Source organism: Tinamus guttatus, unplaced genomic scaffold (assembly GCF_059628265.1).
Source record: "Tinamus guttatus ecotype Peru unplaced genomic scaffold, ASM5962826v1 Tinamus_guttatus_pri_ptg000240l, whole genome shotgun sequence".
Classification (NCBI taxonomy): domain Eukaryota; kingdom Metazoa; phylum Chordata; class Aves; order Tinamiformes; family Tinamidae; genus Tinamus; species Tinamus guttatus.
This window is the reverse complement of record NW_028288774.1, coordinates 5,981,072-5,998,671: the sequence shown is the minus strand read 5'-3', so window position 1 is coordinate 5,998,671 and position 17,600 is coordinate 5,981,072. Positions and strand designations below refer to the sequence as shown.

Below are 17,600 nucleotides of genomic sequence, written 5' to 3'. Positions count from 1 at the left end.
TCAACAGCTAGCTGAACAATCACTTCTTTTTTTGCTGTTGTCATCCAAGAGATAACTGAATCTCTCTTCCGTCAACTCTCTGTTTGTGTCTTCTCTTATGAAAATGTATCAATATATATTTAGGAGGCTTTCAGGAAGACAGAGGAGGAAGTATGCTTGCTTTCTCTTACCTGGATGTGAAGTGATGAGCAGGCAGAACGGACCATGGTCACAGGAGTGCTACTCAGTTGTTATTGCTTCTGTAAACCAAGAAATGGTTGTCACTGCAATCTACCTGCTACCACAGCCCACAGGACACTTCCCAACATAGTTACATGCCACAGGAGCTGAAGTTTAATTGACTTCGTGTCCCAGGAAGAGCATGAGAGAGCATGAAGCCTTGGGGATTGTGCTTTTTCTCTACTGTGGCCTTTAGACTGCCTGGTGAGGTGTCAAGATGAGTGCATGAATCAGACCATGATCCCTGTTGTGGAAGACTACTGAAAACACCCCTGGGACTTGCAGTGCACGGGCAGTGTATTGAACAGCCTGTTTGAATCCAGGTCACATGGTCTGTTTAACAATACATGTAGCCACGGTGTAGCAGCTTTATTCTTGGGTCACTGGGCCACAGCTTAGATAGATATGTTTGGAAAGACAGTGGTTCTTGGCTTACAAACTCACAGCAAGCTCACTGAGATCAATGGCTACTGCCTTTGTGCTCTCTATAGGGAATCCTACTACAAAAAACACAGTCACCCTAAAGGAATAGGGAAGAATAACAGAGTAAATTTACTGAATACTTAGCCTGTTCTATAGGAACATATTTATATCATTTGATTATTGAGCTTTTAATTGACATGAGTCACTGGAATGAAAGCTGGTTGTTTCATACTGCTTTGCCTGCTAATACTGTCATATCCCAACAAATGAAGACTTTCATCACAAGCTTGTCTAACAACATCTCTGCTTTGGCAGGCACTATCCTTATTGGAACACTACATATATTTAGAAAATACATTACTACCAGAAGAGAGCTGTTGAAGGTCTGCCTTCATTCCACTGCAAATAAGTAACCATGTCTTCTCCTCCTCTGAAAACAGGATCACTGGTTAAATATTCCTAAAAGCTGCATGTGAGGAGAGACTGAGTGAGGAGAAAGGTGGGATGATGGCATTCCTGGTTCTTCTGCGGTAGGAAAAGTGATACTGCTGCGTGGCTTGCCGAGCATAAGCCCGTTACTGGGTATTGCCAGGTACTATATGATACACATGTGACAAGGCTTCTGTGCATGTAGCAGTAGTCCAGCTCCCTGCCATAAGAAACAAGGAGGCCAACTCATTTCTACGGCAGCTTGCGGACAAAAGGACTTAATTACAGAATTTGTCATGTCTGCAAATCTATTATTATGTACTTCAAATTCCTGCTGCTTATAAAGGTATGTGAAATTATAGTAGTGCACTGTTGTTATTAGAATTTGTGCTCAAGGTTTGCAGTATGTTTTAAAACACATAAAATGTATGTTAAGCATAGAGTGTAAAGATAAGATAGCATTTCTAGATGGGTATTTTCATATGTTAATAAGTTAACATGTAATAAATTGTTTTGAGTAACAAAGCTCATACTCCAGAGTGCATTAATTATGGAAGTACTGCAGCATGCACCCAAGTTTTCATGCTGCTAAGGACTGTTCAACTTAGGATGATGCCCAGCAAACCACTTCGTGCAAACTGTACTACACTTTCTGCACAAATGTGGGGTACAAGTCAATTTTTCTGTTGCCATTTCCAGTGGCTATGCTAGTTAGGTCTGGACTTCCAAGTCCCTTAACAAAGGTAGATACAGAATTCAGCTCTCCTTAGAATCAGTGTGACAGGCTACTCTGTGCACCAGAGACACCAAGCACTGGAGTGAAACAACAGAAGTATTCCTATCAGAATCAATAAAGAAAGCCTCTGAGTCCATACTAAAACAGAATCAGTCATTAGCACTTCTTTTAATACTTGCACTACAACTAAAGGCTTGACTATTTTTTTTCTTTTACTACAACAGGAAGAAAAAAAAATGATGCTATCGCAGATTGATTGGTGCCAGTCTAAACAGCTCAGTCGCTCTGGCATCCCCATCCACGGTACCAGTAAGTGCTGTTAGAACAGAGGCATTTATGCCTCAGGTATATCACATAGCAGTTTACCAGCAGCCTTCAAACTGACTAATTCTCCTTCTGCTTTTTCCTGGCACTCTTACTTTTGTTTGCTTCATTCTTTCCCCTTCTCAAACAGAAATGCATAATACATAAGCATTTTAAAATGGGCTGCTCTCACAGGTATGCCAGCATTCTTAATGATTAATCACTCATTCTTAGGAGACAGTATTTGAAGAACATTTTTGGATCAAAGCAGCAGTCCGCAAAGAATTTACCAGCTCCTAGTCTGGGTAAATCAAAATCAGGGCTGAAAATCATCAAGGCAGGATGCCACAAAAAAAAACTTTAGTAGCTCAAGGGGGCTGCCAGTAAATTCAGTCACAGAATCACAGAATGGCTAAGGCTGGAAGGGACCACTAGAGATCATGTAGTCCAACCCCTGGCTCCAGCAGGGACACCTAGAGCACATGGCACAGGGTGGCATGCAGGCAGGTTTTGAAGATATCCAGAGAAGGAGACTCCACAACCTCTCTGGGCAGCCTGCAGTCAGGCTTATTAAAAGCACATGCTCCTTATATTATCCTTATATTTATTAAAAGCACATGCTCCCAACTAGCAAACTAAATGGCCATATATTTAATTATGCATTTGGTTAAAGCTAAAATAAATAGTACATTTTGTGTAAATTAAGTAGTTTAATAACTATTATATAAATGTATATATAAAAATAAGTACTTGCAGTTTTATATATATTTTAAATACATTTTATGTATTTATAAATATATTAAACATTGTATTTTTATATATTTATACTAATATATTTTGTATGTTATACATACTGTATATCTGTAAAATGCATAAAAATGCAAGTGCCTAATTATTTTGAGGTTTTTGTAAATAGATTATGGATTATCAGATCAATGCCTAACAAAAACGCTCTGAAAAGAATTAGTAATTCAGTAATGTTTGTTTGGATAACAGGTAAACAGGTGAGAATTTTTTTGATCTGACTCCCTGACTCAGCCATTAGTGTGCATTTGCTGGACCTTTTCCTTTTCAAGCTAACTGTAAGGAAGTGAGAAAGATCTTGAGGTCACAGAATAATCTAATGCAAAATTTTGTATTTAAGTGATTTTTTTCTTACTTGCACACCATTATCAAAATGCTGCTTCTGTCTTCATGTATCACAAATGCCAGCCACAAGCGCTGGACAAGACAGCCCAGGTAAGAGTTACAAAGAAGTCAATTTTCTCAGTGTTCTCTTAGCAATTACATATTTCAGAGGAAAAAAATACAACATCAGATCTCGTATTCCTTGTAGACCAACCTCTCCAGCTGTATGTGTAGAGAGCTCTTTTTCTTACCCTGTGAACTTCCCCAGCTTTTGGGAAAGGCCCAGGCTGCTGGGGAGCACGTTTAGGCATGTGGCAACGTGCTTGTTTTTCTTGCACAGTCCAGAGACCCCTCTTGCCCTCAGTTGCCAAGGCCGCTGTGCGCGGACTCCTTGCACAGTGCGGGAGCTCTTCACCTGTGCTGTCCCGGCAGCAGCTTACCTGAGGAAACGCAGTGTCTCCCGTCCTGCAGAGCTGCTGAGATAAAGGGCTCCACACCAGGGATCACTGACCTTGCAGTTGAAAAGGTCCCAGCTCCTCCTTGCTGCAGTTTGAATTGTTTCTGTCTGTCACAGATATGGGGGACAGATGACTCCTATTGGCTTTGCCAGGAGCCTTTTACATAGGTGAAGGGTGGTGTTTTTTTTCCTTGGTTTTGTATTTGTGCAGTTGATTATTCCTGCCTAGGTATATCCTTGGTTCTTGTCCTACTGACCTATCCTCATGGGTTTTCTTGAGACCGTTCTGCAGTCTTGTTTTGATAAATAAGTAGGCCAAAACTTCAGTCCTTAATAATAGCTAGGATTAGAAGTTCAGTTAGCACCTTCAGAAAACAGCACCGAAGTGGCAGGCACTGCAGCCTGTAGTCCAGCAGTAGAGAACTCAGACAGCAAACAGCTGGGCCTCTGCTTGCCCTGTGTTCATTAGGAATCTCACTGGCCTCTTCGTAAAAATGAGCTAGGGCAGTATTTTACACTGTGAATTAACGTCAAGTACTTGAGCTCAAGAAAAATTGAACTGAAAATGTTTAGAGATAGGCTAAAGTCAGGGCACTTAGGACTGGACTGATACTAACTTTTAACGGTTATGTTTTAATTTTGGAATTCCTGGTAGCATTAAACCTTAAAAAAAACAGTTGAACAGTAGTAGAAATGCCTTATGATAATCATTCCATATTCGTAATTTATTAATATTTCAAGCCTTCCGTGGGGAAAGACATACTACTTTCAAATAGATTAAGTTTAGTGGGTCCACACAGGTGGTCTCTCTTGAAAAACACTGGAACACTGTGTCATGCACAGTGCAAATTTTGTGAAAATACAAAGTTAATAGTTGTACATGCTGATAAATAAGTGCATTTGCTCCAGAATTCCAAAGAGCTTCTTAAAAAAGATCATAAAAATATACTCTTGCAGGTTTATCTAAAACTCCATATAATTCTGAACAAAAAGGAGATGTATGACTGCTCAGAACGGGGTAAGACAGTTTTTCAGTATTTTCCTCTTTTAAATCCCCTGCAATTTAAATGAACTCTATACGGTAACATTCTCCTTCTACTGTATATCATTCATGATTTATTTAAGAAAGACAGCGAGGGATTAGAAAGTATTCATTGTGGGAGAATAATTTTTAAATAAATTTTACATTTTCATTTTATTGGGACAGAAACATCCGTTTGGACCTGCACTTTCTATTTCTAGAAATTGAACTAAAGAAGAAACAAAATTACATTCTTCTCAACAGGCTTGACCCACCCCAACAGATTGTAAAATGCAGCTGCTCTCCAAGAATGGATCCTTCAAGCTGTCATTAGCTGGACCAAAACAGAGTGGGAACCAGACAGGGTAATTCCTATTAGGAATTTTCCAAGCTTAACTATCTCAGAAGTATTATTTTCTGAGGTAGCTCTGTGGGTCTATCAAATTATAAAACATACTCCACAGACTCTTTTTTTTTCCTGCTGTTCCCCTATGTTTGCAACAAGAAACTGTTCAAACAGAAAAAGTAAAAATCCCGGTTTTACAATAACGTGGGTACAGATGGACTCATCCCATAGCTCAACCCACTGAAAAGTCAGCCCAAAGGAAAAAGGAAAAGCAGGGGATTGTCTATTAAATAGTCACTTATACAGAGCACATGTAAGAGTTCATTTATTTTTTTTTTTAAAAAAGGTTCTCCACAGAAAGATTTCACCTCTTCAAAAAATATTTTAAAAGTGATTTCAAAGGACAGAGTCTCTTTTGAGATATTATTTTGCAACAGCTAACTCCAAACTAAAGTACTATAATTATTTATGCTGTCAGTGAACAGTGGAAATGAAGCCTCATTAACCCCTAGAGAACACCAATGGATTTTTTAAAGATTATATATACATGTGTACATATATGTGGGTACCCTGCACATCTATTTGCACACATAACGTCAGAAATATTGGCAAAGAAATAAATTAAACCTATTCCTAATATTGGGGATGCCTTCCATACTGGGCATGTGTGTGCCCCTTTATATATGACTCCCACATGATGTTAAGTTTCATGACACCAAGTACAAGATTTATTATTTAAAATAATATTTTTTAAATCACAGGAAATAATTTTTGCACTCTTAAAACAGTTACAAAAGTTACCTTTTCTTCATAATTGTTTTACTGTAACCAGCAATAGGTTTGTTTTATATAGTACTTGTTTGGGAAACTCCCTATGTAATTTGGCAATTATTATGCAGGACAGTTATTCAGTATGAGTCCTTAAATCACAGACAAGTGTTAACAGTGTTCTTTCTTTCTAAATGTCTGTCTGGTTGCAGTAATATCATCTTAGAATTTTAAGGCACATTTAATAAAAGAATGTCCTGGTCTTTGCTGACAGACCTTTTGATCTGAAGGACGCTTCAGATAGGATGTGCTTAAGAGGAAAATTTGATCTCCCTTCCAAGCGCACCTTCAGAAACAGAGAAAACAGTAGGATGATGTGCAAGTACAGTGTTATGGGGACACAACAGAGGCTAGGGATTAGAGGCTACTGCAGTAAAGGACTGAATACAGTGCAAGTATAATAGTAATAAAAGTTACCTTACACACAATGTAAACACCGGAAAATTTCAGTTGACTTGAAAAAAGCCACAAGTCCCAGTTTCTGCCCTCAGGAGGAGCCATTTCTTCAATAGTAGGAGAGCTGAATCTCAGAGGCTTCAGTTCTGATTTATTTATTGCTTTATATTTTCTTCTTTAAGGTTCCCTGCACATCTTTGCAGTAGTGTCCTCACACTGCAGAGCAGCACATGCAGGGCAGCAAACACCACACGGGGAAAGAGTAGGCCCTGTTACCCAGCATGATGACATTCTACTGAGTACTAAGCATGGGCTTAGCAATGAACACGCCTCTGTCATAGGTAAGTATGTGTGGCGGCTGCTTGCACGAATGTTAAAACCAACTATCATTGCCCTCAATATTTAAGCAGTTAAAAATAAAGGAGGAAAAAGGAAAGGAAGATTATTTTCCTCACAAAGCGAATCTGTGGAGGGGCTCTAAAAATAAAGCTGGTTATTCTGGCATTCTTTACACCATGCTCTTAGCATGAAGCGAAGCTATACTGATAAAGCAGATGGTTTTAACCTACAGTCCATGCATCCTTGTCATTTGTAAAAATCCACAAAACAGCCTGGGCTGCTGTCAGGAAGCTTAAACATGTATCAACAAACCAGGGCTGAGAAGGAGAACGAGACGCCTGGCGCATGGGCTCTGAGTAGCCAGCTGAAGGAAGTGGCCACCAGATCCTGCTCCACAGCCTGTGACCGCTGCCCCGGGACTACAGCGGGGTGAATCCCTTCTGTGGGGACACTGTGTGCCCCTCATCTTTGTCAGGCCCCTACTCCAGGCTTCACAGTTTACCTCGACCCATGCAATCTGAGCCGCTGAGGATTATGCAGCTGGAAATGCAGGCCACCCTACCTCAAATTGGGAATGCATACACAGGGATTTAACACACTTCAGTTGACAGACATTAACCTTTATAGCTGTCATAGCTTAACTTGCTCGTGTGTCCCCACATGGAAAAACTCGTGCAAGCTTGAGAGAATAAAGTTATAGAAGAATAAAGCAAAGTGGAAGTTGACACAGATTCCTAAGAAGCTGAACAGCATCTCCCAACTGTAAGGAAGGATTTGAAGCAAATAGGAATTCATTCTTATGGACCGACTGATCTACACCCTCCCAACAGACAGAATGACTGGTTGAAAACAGGCATAACATGGTAGCTGGGATAGACTGTGTGTCAATTAAAAAATAACTATCATAGCGGCATTAAATTCATTGGCTCTGGAGGCTCCCTGCGAGAGCTGAAGAGCTGTATCAGCCCTGCAGACAACAGTGCTGCAATTCCTGGAAGCGAGCGCAGCGCTACCGTGGCCTGGCTTTGAACACGCAGATAGGAGTTACAATAAAAACCCGTTTTACATTTTCAGCATATATTATAGAACATTGAATCTCCAAACAAACAGGGTCAAAAATTTAATATAACTTCACTCTTTTTACTTAGAAAAACTCATTGGTCTGATTTAGTTTATTTGCTGAGCAGCTTTTTGGTTCCTGACACTCGCACAACACCCTAATGTCTCTTCTGGGTCATTCATGTAAATTAACAAGCATGAAACTTGATTCCAGTGTAACATCAGTTGCCTGATCAGAGCTCTATAGTAGTACATGCAGTTTTTCAGGCACTGCTCTCAACAGCATGAAGCTTGGTATGCCTGCAACTACTTCAAAGTCTCTCTGCTTTGAGCCCAAACCACATCTTTGAAAACATTTAAAAATAACTTAAAAACACCAGTGTTTTAAGATGTATGGGGATCAACATAGTTCTATTTCCAGCCAGTGAGGACAGAAGATTTTCTCTAAGGAAGAAAGCATGGTGGTAAAAATTGTGTTATCTTCTAATAAACTCTGCCTGAAATGAAAAATCTTTTGTACATTTCACAAACATGATTAAACACTCAATTTATGTAGCATAGGTGAGATCCAAAGCCTGACCACGGTACAAAACATACCTTGTTTCATATACTTGAGACATCATCTGCACTGGCAAAGTAACTGACCTCATGAGATAATTTGCCCAGACCTCAAGACTGCAGATCTCCTAACACCTGCTTGAACAGTAAGCAGTAAGCAGAGCATAGCCTAAAAAAAACGGTGATGGGAAATGAAATAATTCCTGCTGGGATTTCAAAATTGCCTGTGAGAAACTCCTCAGAGGACTTTGGAAATCCCATTACTTACTGTGGTCCTGAGGACTCTGAAAGATTCCCAAAGCCAAAGGCTGGGATCTGTAAACCAAGCTGTTTCCATTTCCACTGTGCAAATTCCTCTGTCTCAAGCTTCCTAATGTGACATCTCCAACCTTAATGTGAGCTTAAGAAATAAAATTTTGAGTGAATAATTTCCTTGTAATTTCATCCTATCTGTAAGCATTAAAATCAGCTAGATACTAACACTAAAAGCCTATACGCAGAGCTTAAAGGTTGCATGCTATTACTTTGAGAACACTTGTCTCATAATTTACCAATATTTGTGATGGCCTAATTAGGGCATTGTGCCAGCTGGGATAGCTTCAATAGAAAAGCCTGAGTTACGCTATCAAATATGAGAAGCACATTGCATTGTAAACAGCCCATGTGAATATATATAAAGTCAATAATAAATCATAGGACTCATTGTTTTTAAATCAGGGGTATGTGACGAGTCGCAGTCTGCAGTAACAGTAGTTTTGAACAGATGAGTCACATCCAAGCGGGAAAAAAATGACAAAAGTACAAAAGGCAACTTTTAGCACCATCACCCAATGTGCCCGCCTGCACATAAAAGCATAAATAGGCAGCAAGGCTGCCTGAAGCACAGCAACGTGTTCAGGAACAGTGGTTTGAGAGCAACCAATGGGGCAGACGGCAGCACAGCCTGCGATACGGCACGGTGAGGAGGAGCCATGTATCAGATGGCTCATCCTGCTGCTTTGCTCTACCTTTTGGGACCAGGATGACACAGAAGGTAAAAGTCGAAGCCCACTAAAATCACTAGTGAGACTTCCATCAAATTCAACAGTGCAGCGAGTTTATCCTAAGGAAGGGGCTAGCTATCTGGTTTCTGTGGCAGTAACTGCACTTCCCAAGTAAGCACTAAAGAGGATAACTCAGCTTGTGGCCAGCGCCTCAAATCTTCCATCTGGCCTCTCAACCAAGGGGCTTCTCTTCTACTCACCACGTGTGCCCAGCACCTGAGGGCGCTGAGGCAGCAGGAGGCTACTCGACGTGCACAGAGCCGCAGCACTGAGATTAAACCCCAGCAGACCCGATCCCCAGGCCCGTGTTCTAACAGTGGTTTGACGCTGATCCTCATGTTGATTCAAACATGGATCTATGACTCGTACGAACATCCTTTGCAAGCACTGCCTAAGCCACAATAAATGCATTACCATTCACTGTTGCTTAGCAGGTTGTCTCTCAAGCAGGAGTTTAAAACGACCCAATTCTCATGCAAGAAAGCTTTTGTCAGAGTAATGTTCAAACTGCCACTGAAGGTTTATATAAAATCAATGATGAATTTTCATGGGGTTATTCAGTAACCAAATTTTAGAGTGAATATAAAGTTTTCTTTTGTCAGGAATCTAAGCAAAATTTTCCTGAATCATGTCATCTTTCTAAAGCAACTTAGCAAAAGCAGTACACTGTTTCCATCAGAAAAGTTCAAGAGCGACAGTTAGGACTTTGAAGGTGTGGAAAAACATACCCTTTTCAATAAGAGAACTCCATAACTTCTAGGCTTTTAAAAGGAAACACAACATGTAAAAGAGGTTTCAATATATTTTCCCCCAGTTACACAAGCATTTGCAAGTATCTTCTACTGAGCTACAGTTCATAGCAAAGCACCAAAACACTGATAATTGTGCAGATCCTTTTTGTCGCTCCTGGGCTAGTAACAGTGAGAACTGAAAAATCTCTACACAAGTGATTTTGAGTAGTTACAGCCCTACAAGGGATGCTCCACACAAGAAAAACACCACAGACCGACGCTCATCAAGCAGCGCATCCGAGAAGAGCCTGGATCTGCAGTTAGATGAACTACCCCCTCAAGGTCTTGTGAGAAACGCGGGAGCCGCCATGGCGCCCACAGTTCTCATGAACGCGACTGCTGCTGTCAGCCGAGCAAGACACTGCGGTGGTGAGCACGTGCTTCTCCAAAAATAGCAGACAAACAACTTAGTAGGGGCGCTATCTGGAATTCCCCAGTATCAAACCAAAACTCCTCCCTCTGACATCTGCTAAACACCTGTAGAAGCTCTCTCTGCCGAAAACACCAGACAACCACTGCCCTGTACTACTAATATAACTGAGGACCAAGTACTCTGACTGCAGTTTGGATTCTTCATCTCTTCAGAGCAGGAATTCATTTGCTGTGTGACTGTATAGCATCCAGCCTTGTTGCATCCCTATATAAAATAAATGATAATAAAATCATAAAAATCCAAGATGCAAGAACTGGAGTGATTTATTGAAGGACTGACCTCATTCTTAATGGGCAGCACTCATGTAGGGCAAGCTTTTTACAGGTAGAAAAGTAGATCTAACCCTTAGTTTTGTCAGAGAGATTTCTCTGATGTCTATTGTTCGTTTCAAGCACCTCTTAATTCTTTTGTGCATCAAAAGGGAGTAAAAAGCCAGGAAGACAGAACTGATGACATTGGCTCATCATGACAGAAACGCCCCCCCGTAGTGCCATTTAGGTCCACAGCGGGGCTACGAGATGTTGTTACAGAGCCCCCTGCTCTGAAGCTCTCTGCGCTAGCGCCGCTGTCGGGCAGCTTTGGTAGCGAGAGATTTGCCCAGCAATTAGTAGGAAGGTGTTTGCAGAGACTCCCCAGCACCCCCATTCCCAACAACGGCTGCGACGTTACTACCTTGCGGGATGAACGCACCTTTGTGTGCCATACATTATCCTCCAAGAGGAGCAGGGCGATTATTTCTTCTAGAAAATAAACTGTCTGAGGGCATCAACACATTTCACTTCACAGAATCACTTTCAACACTTTGAAAAAGGCAAAAGAAGACAAGACTACAAAGAGAATCTGTGTAGCAGTTTGCTTCCAGGCACGTGGACAGTGCTGCTCATTGATTGCAACCAATGGTTTGGAAACTAGTTACTGAACATTTACTGAAAGAATTTCTGATTATATTTTAGCCAAGCTTTTTATCTGCTACCTTTTAATGTGTTAATTTGCTCAACTGAAAAGCCAAAGGGCCAAATTCAGCCCTTTGATAAGGCTTCTATTGTAGAAGCATCACTGGATGTGCACTGTAGGCATTATTCATTTGCAGAGAAACCACTGAATGATATTGTCAAAATAAACACTTCTGAGTTGCTCTTCCTTGAAGAAAAGATAAAGGGATTGTGAAGAGAATGAAGAGAAACAGCACACGGGAGATGAAGAAAATTAGATACAGGGCTAGGAAGAAACTGTTTGAAGTACACAGAGTGACAAGTTAAATTAAAAACTCTCATTAAAGCATGCAGCATTTGCCTATAAGCAATTTGGGCAAGGAATTTGTTTACAACACTGCCAAAATCTACAGCAGATAAAAAAAAAAAAAACTGAGATTTTAAATAATATTAAATCCACTGTATTCCAAATACTCACTGGAACTGCATGAAGGAAATCCATGGCTTGCTAGCATTTATCCTTATCACATAGAGTGGAGGACAGGGTTTATTTCCTTTGCACACGGACACGCAGCCACTCCAGCAGCTGGGGCTAGGCTGCCTGTGCCACTGGCTCCTCGCTTGTGTTAGGAGGGAGGTGTCTCTGCAAGTACCCTGCTGGTGGGCAGGAAAAACTAATTTCCTGAGGCCTGGGTAATGTCAGATATGCTCAGAGAGACCCTGCAAGCATGTGCACACAGAACCTGTGAACCCATCAAGCACTCCAGAAACAAAATGTGCAGAGCTGCTGGAAGGCTCCGGAAGCAATAACATCCATACACAGTAGCAGAGCTGCCCTTCACCAGAAAGGATCCCTCATGTGACACAAATGCCAGGCTAAATTAAAAGCAACTGCTTTTTGGAGCAGATGAGGACAGGCGAATCAAAACAACACAGTACCCATCTCAAAAGCAGTGAGGAGCCGGGGTTTTGGCTAGGGATGCTGGAAACAAATACTACCATAACTGACACCAGATTTCTTGAGAAATTCTCATTTCTACTAGTCCCAAGTTATCACTTCCTTCTAGCGAGCTGAACTGCAGTAGTGGCTGACTAGGATGCTGGCAATTGGAGTCTCCACTTTCCTCCTGGCACGCTTACAGGTTAAAAAGCAGGCCTGGAAAGAGCACGCAGCAAGCGTGATGCTACCCAACGCGCGGGCAGCGGAAGCGTCCCAGGAAGCGCAGTCATCTGCCCAGCTCCCGTTCACGCTGTTGGGCACAAGTTCATTGTGGGGGAGCATCCGATTCGTGCCAGTTCCCTGCGGGGCCAAGGTGCAAGTCAGACCATTGCTACGATCCAGGTTAAAAATAAATCTTCCTAAGCCTAATGCCAACACATGCCTATCTGCAGCACACAACTTGTACTTAAAGCCTTTGACACAGTTTTGTGCACAGAGAGAGGCAGAAAGTTATTTCAGGGCCCACGTCCTTGGATTACAACGAAAATATATTCCTGGGGATCCACAGAACTAAAGTCACCCAAGTTCAGCCATTCCCATGCTGCAGTGTACCTGAAATCCAAATCTGACCTGGATATTACCAGTGCGAATCCCTCCTTTTGCAACAGGCTAAGCAAAAAATCCCCAATTATCACTGGCACTAGTGTTTAAAGACTTAAGATGGGAGGCAGTGCAAAAAATCACCAACTACAGGAGAAACGAAGCATCCACATACAAAGTGCAGCATAACAGACTGCAGCTCCTGACTCGTCATTTTGATCAGTCACTGGGAGGTGACTGCTCAGTTACCTCGCACAAAGGTGACTTTCCAGTTTATACAGTTACGTGGAAATGCTTCTTGCAAAAAACCAACAACAACAAAGAAAACAAGAAAATGAGTCTCCTGTTATTTAAAGATCACATGCGACAGGCTGAGTCCATCAAGAAAACAGTTCAAAGTTAGCAGTCTTTTCTCCTATACATTATTAGAAGATTATTAGATTATAAGATTATTAGAAAAAAAAAGTTGCCAATTACATATTATCACTTCCATCTGAAAAAAAAAGATTTTCCAATAAAGCTGTGAAGTGAGCAATAATAATCTAATACAAGCGTGTTAGTCCCCTGAATCTTCCCTGCCTGTGTACTTGGAAGCAGACCTGAAGGCAATTGAGAGAAAACAGCATTATTTCTTTTATTAGTTGAAATTACGCAATCCAAATGGCACAACTTGTCCTTATGGCCTGTCCCCTACAGTCAAAAAGGGCTGAAAGCTATGAGACATGCAGATTTGATTTCATTTTCTTATTATATAATCTTTGGCTGGGCAACACAAGAGGCTAAAAAGGGGGTCTAAAAACACAGTATGAAACACAGTTACTTTTCCACTCCCCTCACATTTCAATAGCCTTCTGGTGGGTGAACTACATATAAATACAATTTCTTTGTGTGCCATCTCGGATAATACTGGATAGAACAATATAGGCAGACTCATTATTTTTAAAGGTTTGAAGCTGCAGTTGTAGTTGCAGCTCTTGACTTTTGAGATATTCAGAACAGAATGGCTTGGCTCTTTGCTTATGTTTTGAAGTAGCATTTGTTTATATATTCCAGACAAAACAAGCAAACAAAAACCCAAAAAAGAAAAAAACATTTCAAACTACTCAGTGTCCTGCACTAGATTTGCCTAGAAGGATTTAGCTCAGGTGCTGGCACTACATTACATTATAGAATGACATACACAGTTTCAATTGATTTCCAGCATTCTTACAATCTCAGGTAAATATGAAAAGTGGTTGTTGCTGAAATTGCCAAAAAAAAACAAAAAAAAAGGCAATCAACAAATTTTAAAATTGCAAAAGGCCAGACAAATTTAATAAAATATTTCCATTTACCCTCCTCAAGTTTACACAGCCTGCTTAAAATAAGATTCTGTGTAGGCAGCCTTTATCCAACTCTTCATATCACTTCATACAAAATAGGCATTTCAATTACCACAGCAATACAAGGATATACGTTCCCAACAAGCAACATGCCAAATTCAACAGAAGTTATGCTTTCTTGGCATCTACAGAGTTTTGTTTTGCTGTATTCCCAACACATTTTCATTTTAAACAAATTTAAAAATATGTAGATGTTAAAACATAATGACAACTCAGAATTCAAGTGACTTGTGCAACATTATTTTGTGCTTTCCATTTCTCCATTTCCTCCTTCTGCAATTAAAATTCACCATGCCCTTCCACAGATACAATAGCAGTCCAGGCTAGGTTGCCAACCCTCAGGCTTGGCTTTATGCTACACGAGATCCTTGCAAATTCAAAAAAAGTGCATCTTTGTAGTGATCTTTCCTTTATGTTGGATGATGTGAAGCTCATGTTATCCAATGCAGGAATGCAACCTTGAGGTATGACTGCAGCCTCAGAATAATTCTTAAATGTAAAAAGAAATGTTTTGAAAGCGCGCTTTCTGGATTTAAAAAAGACACACCGTTATAAAGGTGCTACTAGAGCCACGCTACAGTACATCATGGCAGATCTCCATAACAGAACCAAGAACATGAGATAGGACTTCTATTTACACAAACTTGATGCCACTTTCAGAAAAAGATGACAGAAAAAAGGAAAACATTATTTCCTGAATGTCCTGAATTTTAAAAAGATTCTTTTTATTTTCTCCCCAGCAATATAGTAGTCCTCCAGAACTGCATTTTCCCTGACCTGTTTAGTACAGACCGTCGGTGACCCCCGCAGGAACTGGGAACCTCAGGGCACGCGGCCTTCTCCGAGAGGACGCTCTCCCGCAGCTCTCCCCTTACTCACAAGCCAGTTTGCTGTCGAAACTGGAAAGGGCAATAGCGAAGGCCTGCAGCGCACACATGGGGTAGTTGTAGTCCATGGTGAACACGTCCTCGGCCACCCGGCCAAACTGCATCACGATGTAGTCAGCTGCAAGAGAGGTCACAGAGCAGAGCATCGCCGCTGTTCCCGGGCGCTCCCGGCACGCGAGCGTTCCGCTCGCAGCAGGGCCCGTGCAGGCCGCGGCAGCAGGCGCGCTCACAGCACAGACACAAGCAAGGAGGTGCTGAGCGAGCTACAGCTGAGCGGGTCAAACCTGCGCAGCCTTTAAAACAATCACACTGACGGCAAAATGCTCTGGGCTTTTATATGGCAGGAAATCTCATACACAGAGAAAAGACTGCTTCTGTATAAAATGTGCAAGCTGGTTATAGAAACCAAGTGCTGAATTTCACATATACAATCAACTGACTAATTCAATTCCTCCTTACTTTAGGCAAGTGGATAAGTAAGGGGAAGAAGAGGACATATGATTGCAATCTAGTTCTGAGCATGTGTCTCAGTTATATGAAATTCAGTAGTTTTTCCTCAGCTTTTTTTTTTTTTAAATTGTACTTTTTTGTCAGCAAGAGAAAATCTTAGCCTCATTCACAGCCTGAAACACATTCCTTCATTCGTGGAGCTGGCCTAATTATTTTCCATTAGAAAATGCAGCAAATGTGTACATGAATGTTTCAAACCCAGCCTAGCTCTCAGCCCGGCACAGCCACAGTGATTCTTATCCCAGCTTCCCCAGTTGCTTGTTGTCTAAGCACAGCATTGCTCTAAGCCAGTGTGGGCTAGAACCTACTGTCTGTTTAGGCCTGCCAAAAATAAGTGCCAAGTGGTGTGAATTCAGCCTTTCCCCTGCTACAGCACTCGTACCTTAGTCCCAGAGCCATGCGAGGCTGGAGGAAGCAGCCTCCAAGTGAGGTCCTAGTGGGGGTGTGCGAGGTAATCCCAGCTTTACCAGGTCGAGTACTGCAGGACTAGTGCAACCAGAAGCAGTAATGGCAAAGGGGGTGTGCAATGGGACCGATCTGAGCCCACCAGCTCCAGGTGGACAGTGGATGGGGACCACAGCAAACAATGAACCTCGTGCTATGAGGCAGGATTGGGGTGATACTGCCCTCCAGGCCTGCTGACTGGGAACAGGGACTGCAGCTGAGGGCACCAGGGAGTCTGGACTGCTGCTCAGTTCACATCCAGGGCAGCAGGGGCAAAAACTAAGGCAGCAAACAGCAGAATCACTTCTGGTAGGAGCAAACAGGAGCTTTTAAACACCCAGTCTGCACAACAGAAATGGCCACACAAGTCAGAGAGCAGTAAGTTGGACCCAAGTAACTAAACTTGTTCAAGTAACATCAGTAAGGGCAGAAGCACTGTCAGGCTGCATTGTGCAATACTGTTTCCACACATTTCACTCATGGAGCTCTACTTACGGTCATTATCATGAATAATTTGGAAGTTCTTCACTGAGGCCTGTGTGACTCGACCATGGAAATTTAAAACATAGGACTGGGTGTCATCATTCCAGACTGGAGTTTTGTTATGCAGCTCAATAACGCTCTCGGTATTTTTGTTCTGCCATCTTGCAAGAAGTGTCTCATGTTCCTACACACACCAGATACACACTTCAGTTTAATACTTTCACAAGGCAAAAAATAAATTCACACAAAAACCACAATAGCCCAAAGACTGAACAGTCCCCCACAGTTCTCAGCGCCATATCGTCAAAACAGGTACCTCAGAAAACTCTGAGGTATCTGAATGAGACCATGCATTTGAATCCTTTCCACAGTCTGGGAAAGCTCAGCTGTTATCAGAATATATTATTATTTGTACTGCTACTGTGAGTCAGAGATTTAGCCACACACCCCATTTCTACAACTGTTCAGACACAGAGTGACTTTTTTAACCTCTAAACATTTAGAGATGCAAAACAACAACTCTAACTAAAAAATAATCCAAGTTGTTATTACTGTTGATGGATGGTATGCCTTACATTCCGTGGTCTGATGGAAACTCTTTCATGGTCCATATTCATTCCTGGTATGATCACACTCATTTTGCGAGGTCCCTTAAATCCCAAGACATTTGTTTCCTAAAAAGTGTTTAGAAAAGAATTCATCGCATTTTGTTTTTCTTTAACAACTTCAGCGAAACAGATATATTGGCAACCCAAGGAAATCACTTGTTAGTTAGCTCAGAAAAGATCTCAAAATTCCTGCCTTCACCAGCACTGCCAAACATTCTGGCTTCGTCTTAGAAGCTCTGACAACAAGAAAAATAGATTTGGAGAGTGTTGCCACAAACACTCCTGTAACTGGCTGCCAGCAACTT

At 41.5% G+C, this 17,600-nt stretch overlaps 1 protein-coding gene and 1 long non-coding RNA gene across 8 annotated transcripts in view; one reads left to right on the top strand and one right to left on the bottom strand.

The window, feature by feature from the left end:
• The first annotated feature begins 32 nt into the window (after nucleotides 1-32).
• Nucleotides 33-1,418, top strand: LOC148594508 (uncharacterized). Its single transcript, XR_015913447.1, has 2 exons — nucleotides 33-542; nucleotides 1,083-1,418. It is a non-coding gene; the product is annotated as an uncharacterized LOC148594508 (long non-coding RNA).
• A 12,847-nt stretch (nucleotides 1,419-14,265) lies between these two features.
• The window catches only part of TUB (TUB bipartite transcription factor), a 113,256-nt gene continuing 109,921 nt past the window's right edge, over nucleotides 14,266-17,600 (bottom strand). For all 7 annotated transcript variants that reach the window (XM_088525748.1, XM_088525751.1, XM_088525749.1 and 4 more), the window contains 3 exons: nucleotides 17,263-17,361; nucleotides 16,700-16,871; nucleotides 14,266-15,368 (listed from right to left, as the gene is read on the bottom strand). In XM_088525748.1, coding sequence (XP_088381874.1) covers nucleotides 15,235-15,368; nucleotides 16,700-16,871; nucleotides 17,263-17,361 — 405 coding nt within the window. In that variant the 3' untranslated portion in view covers nucleotides 14,266-15,234. The remainder of the gene's footprint in view (nucleotides 15,369-16,699; nucleotides 16,872-17,262; nucleotides 17,362-17,600) is intronic.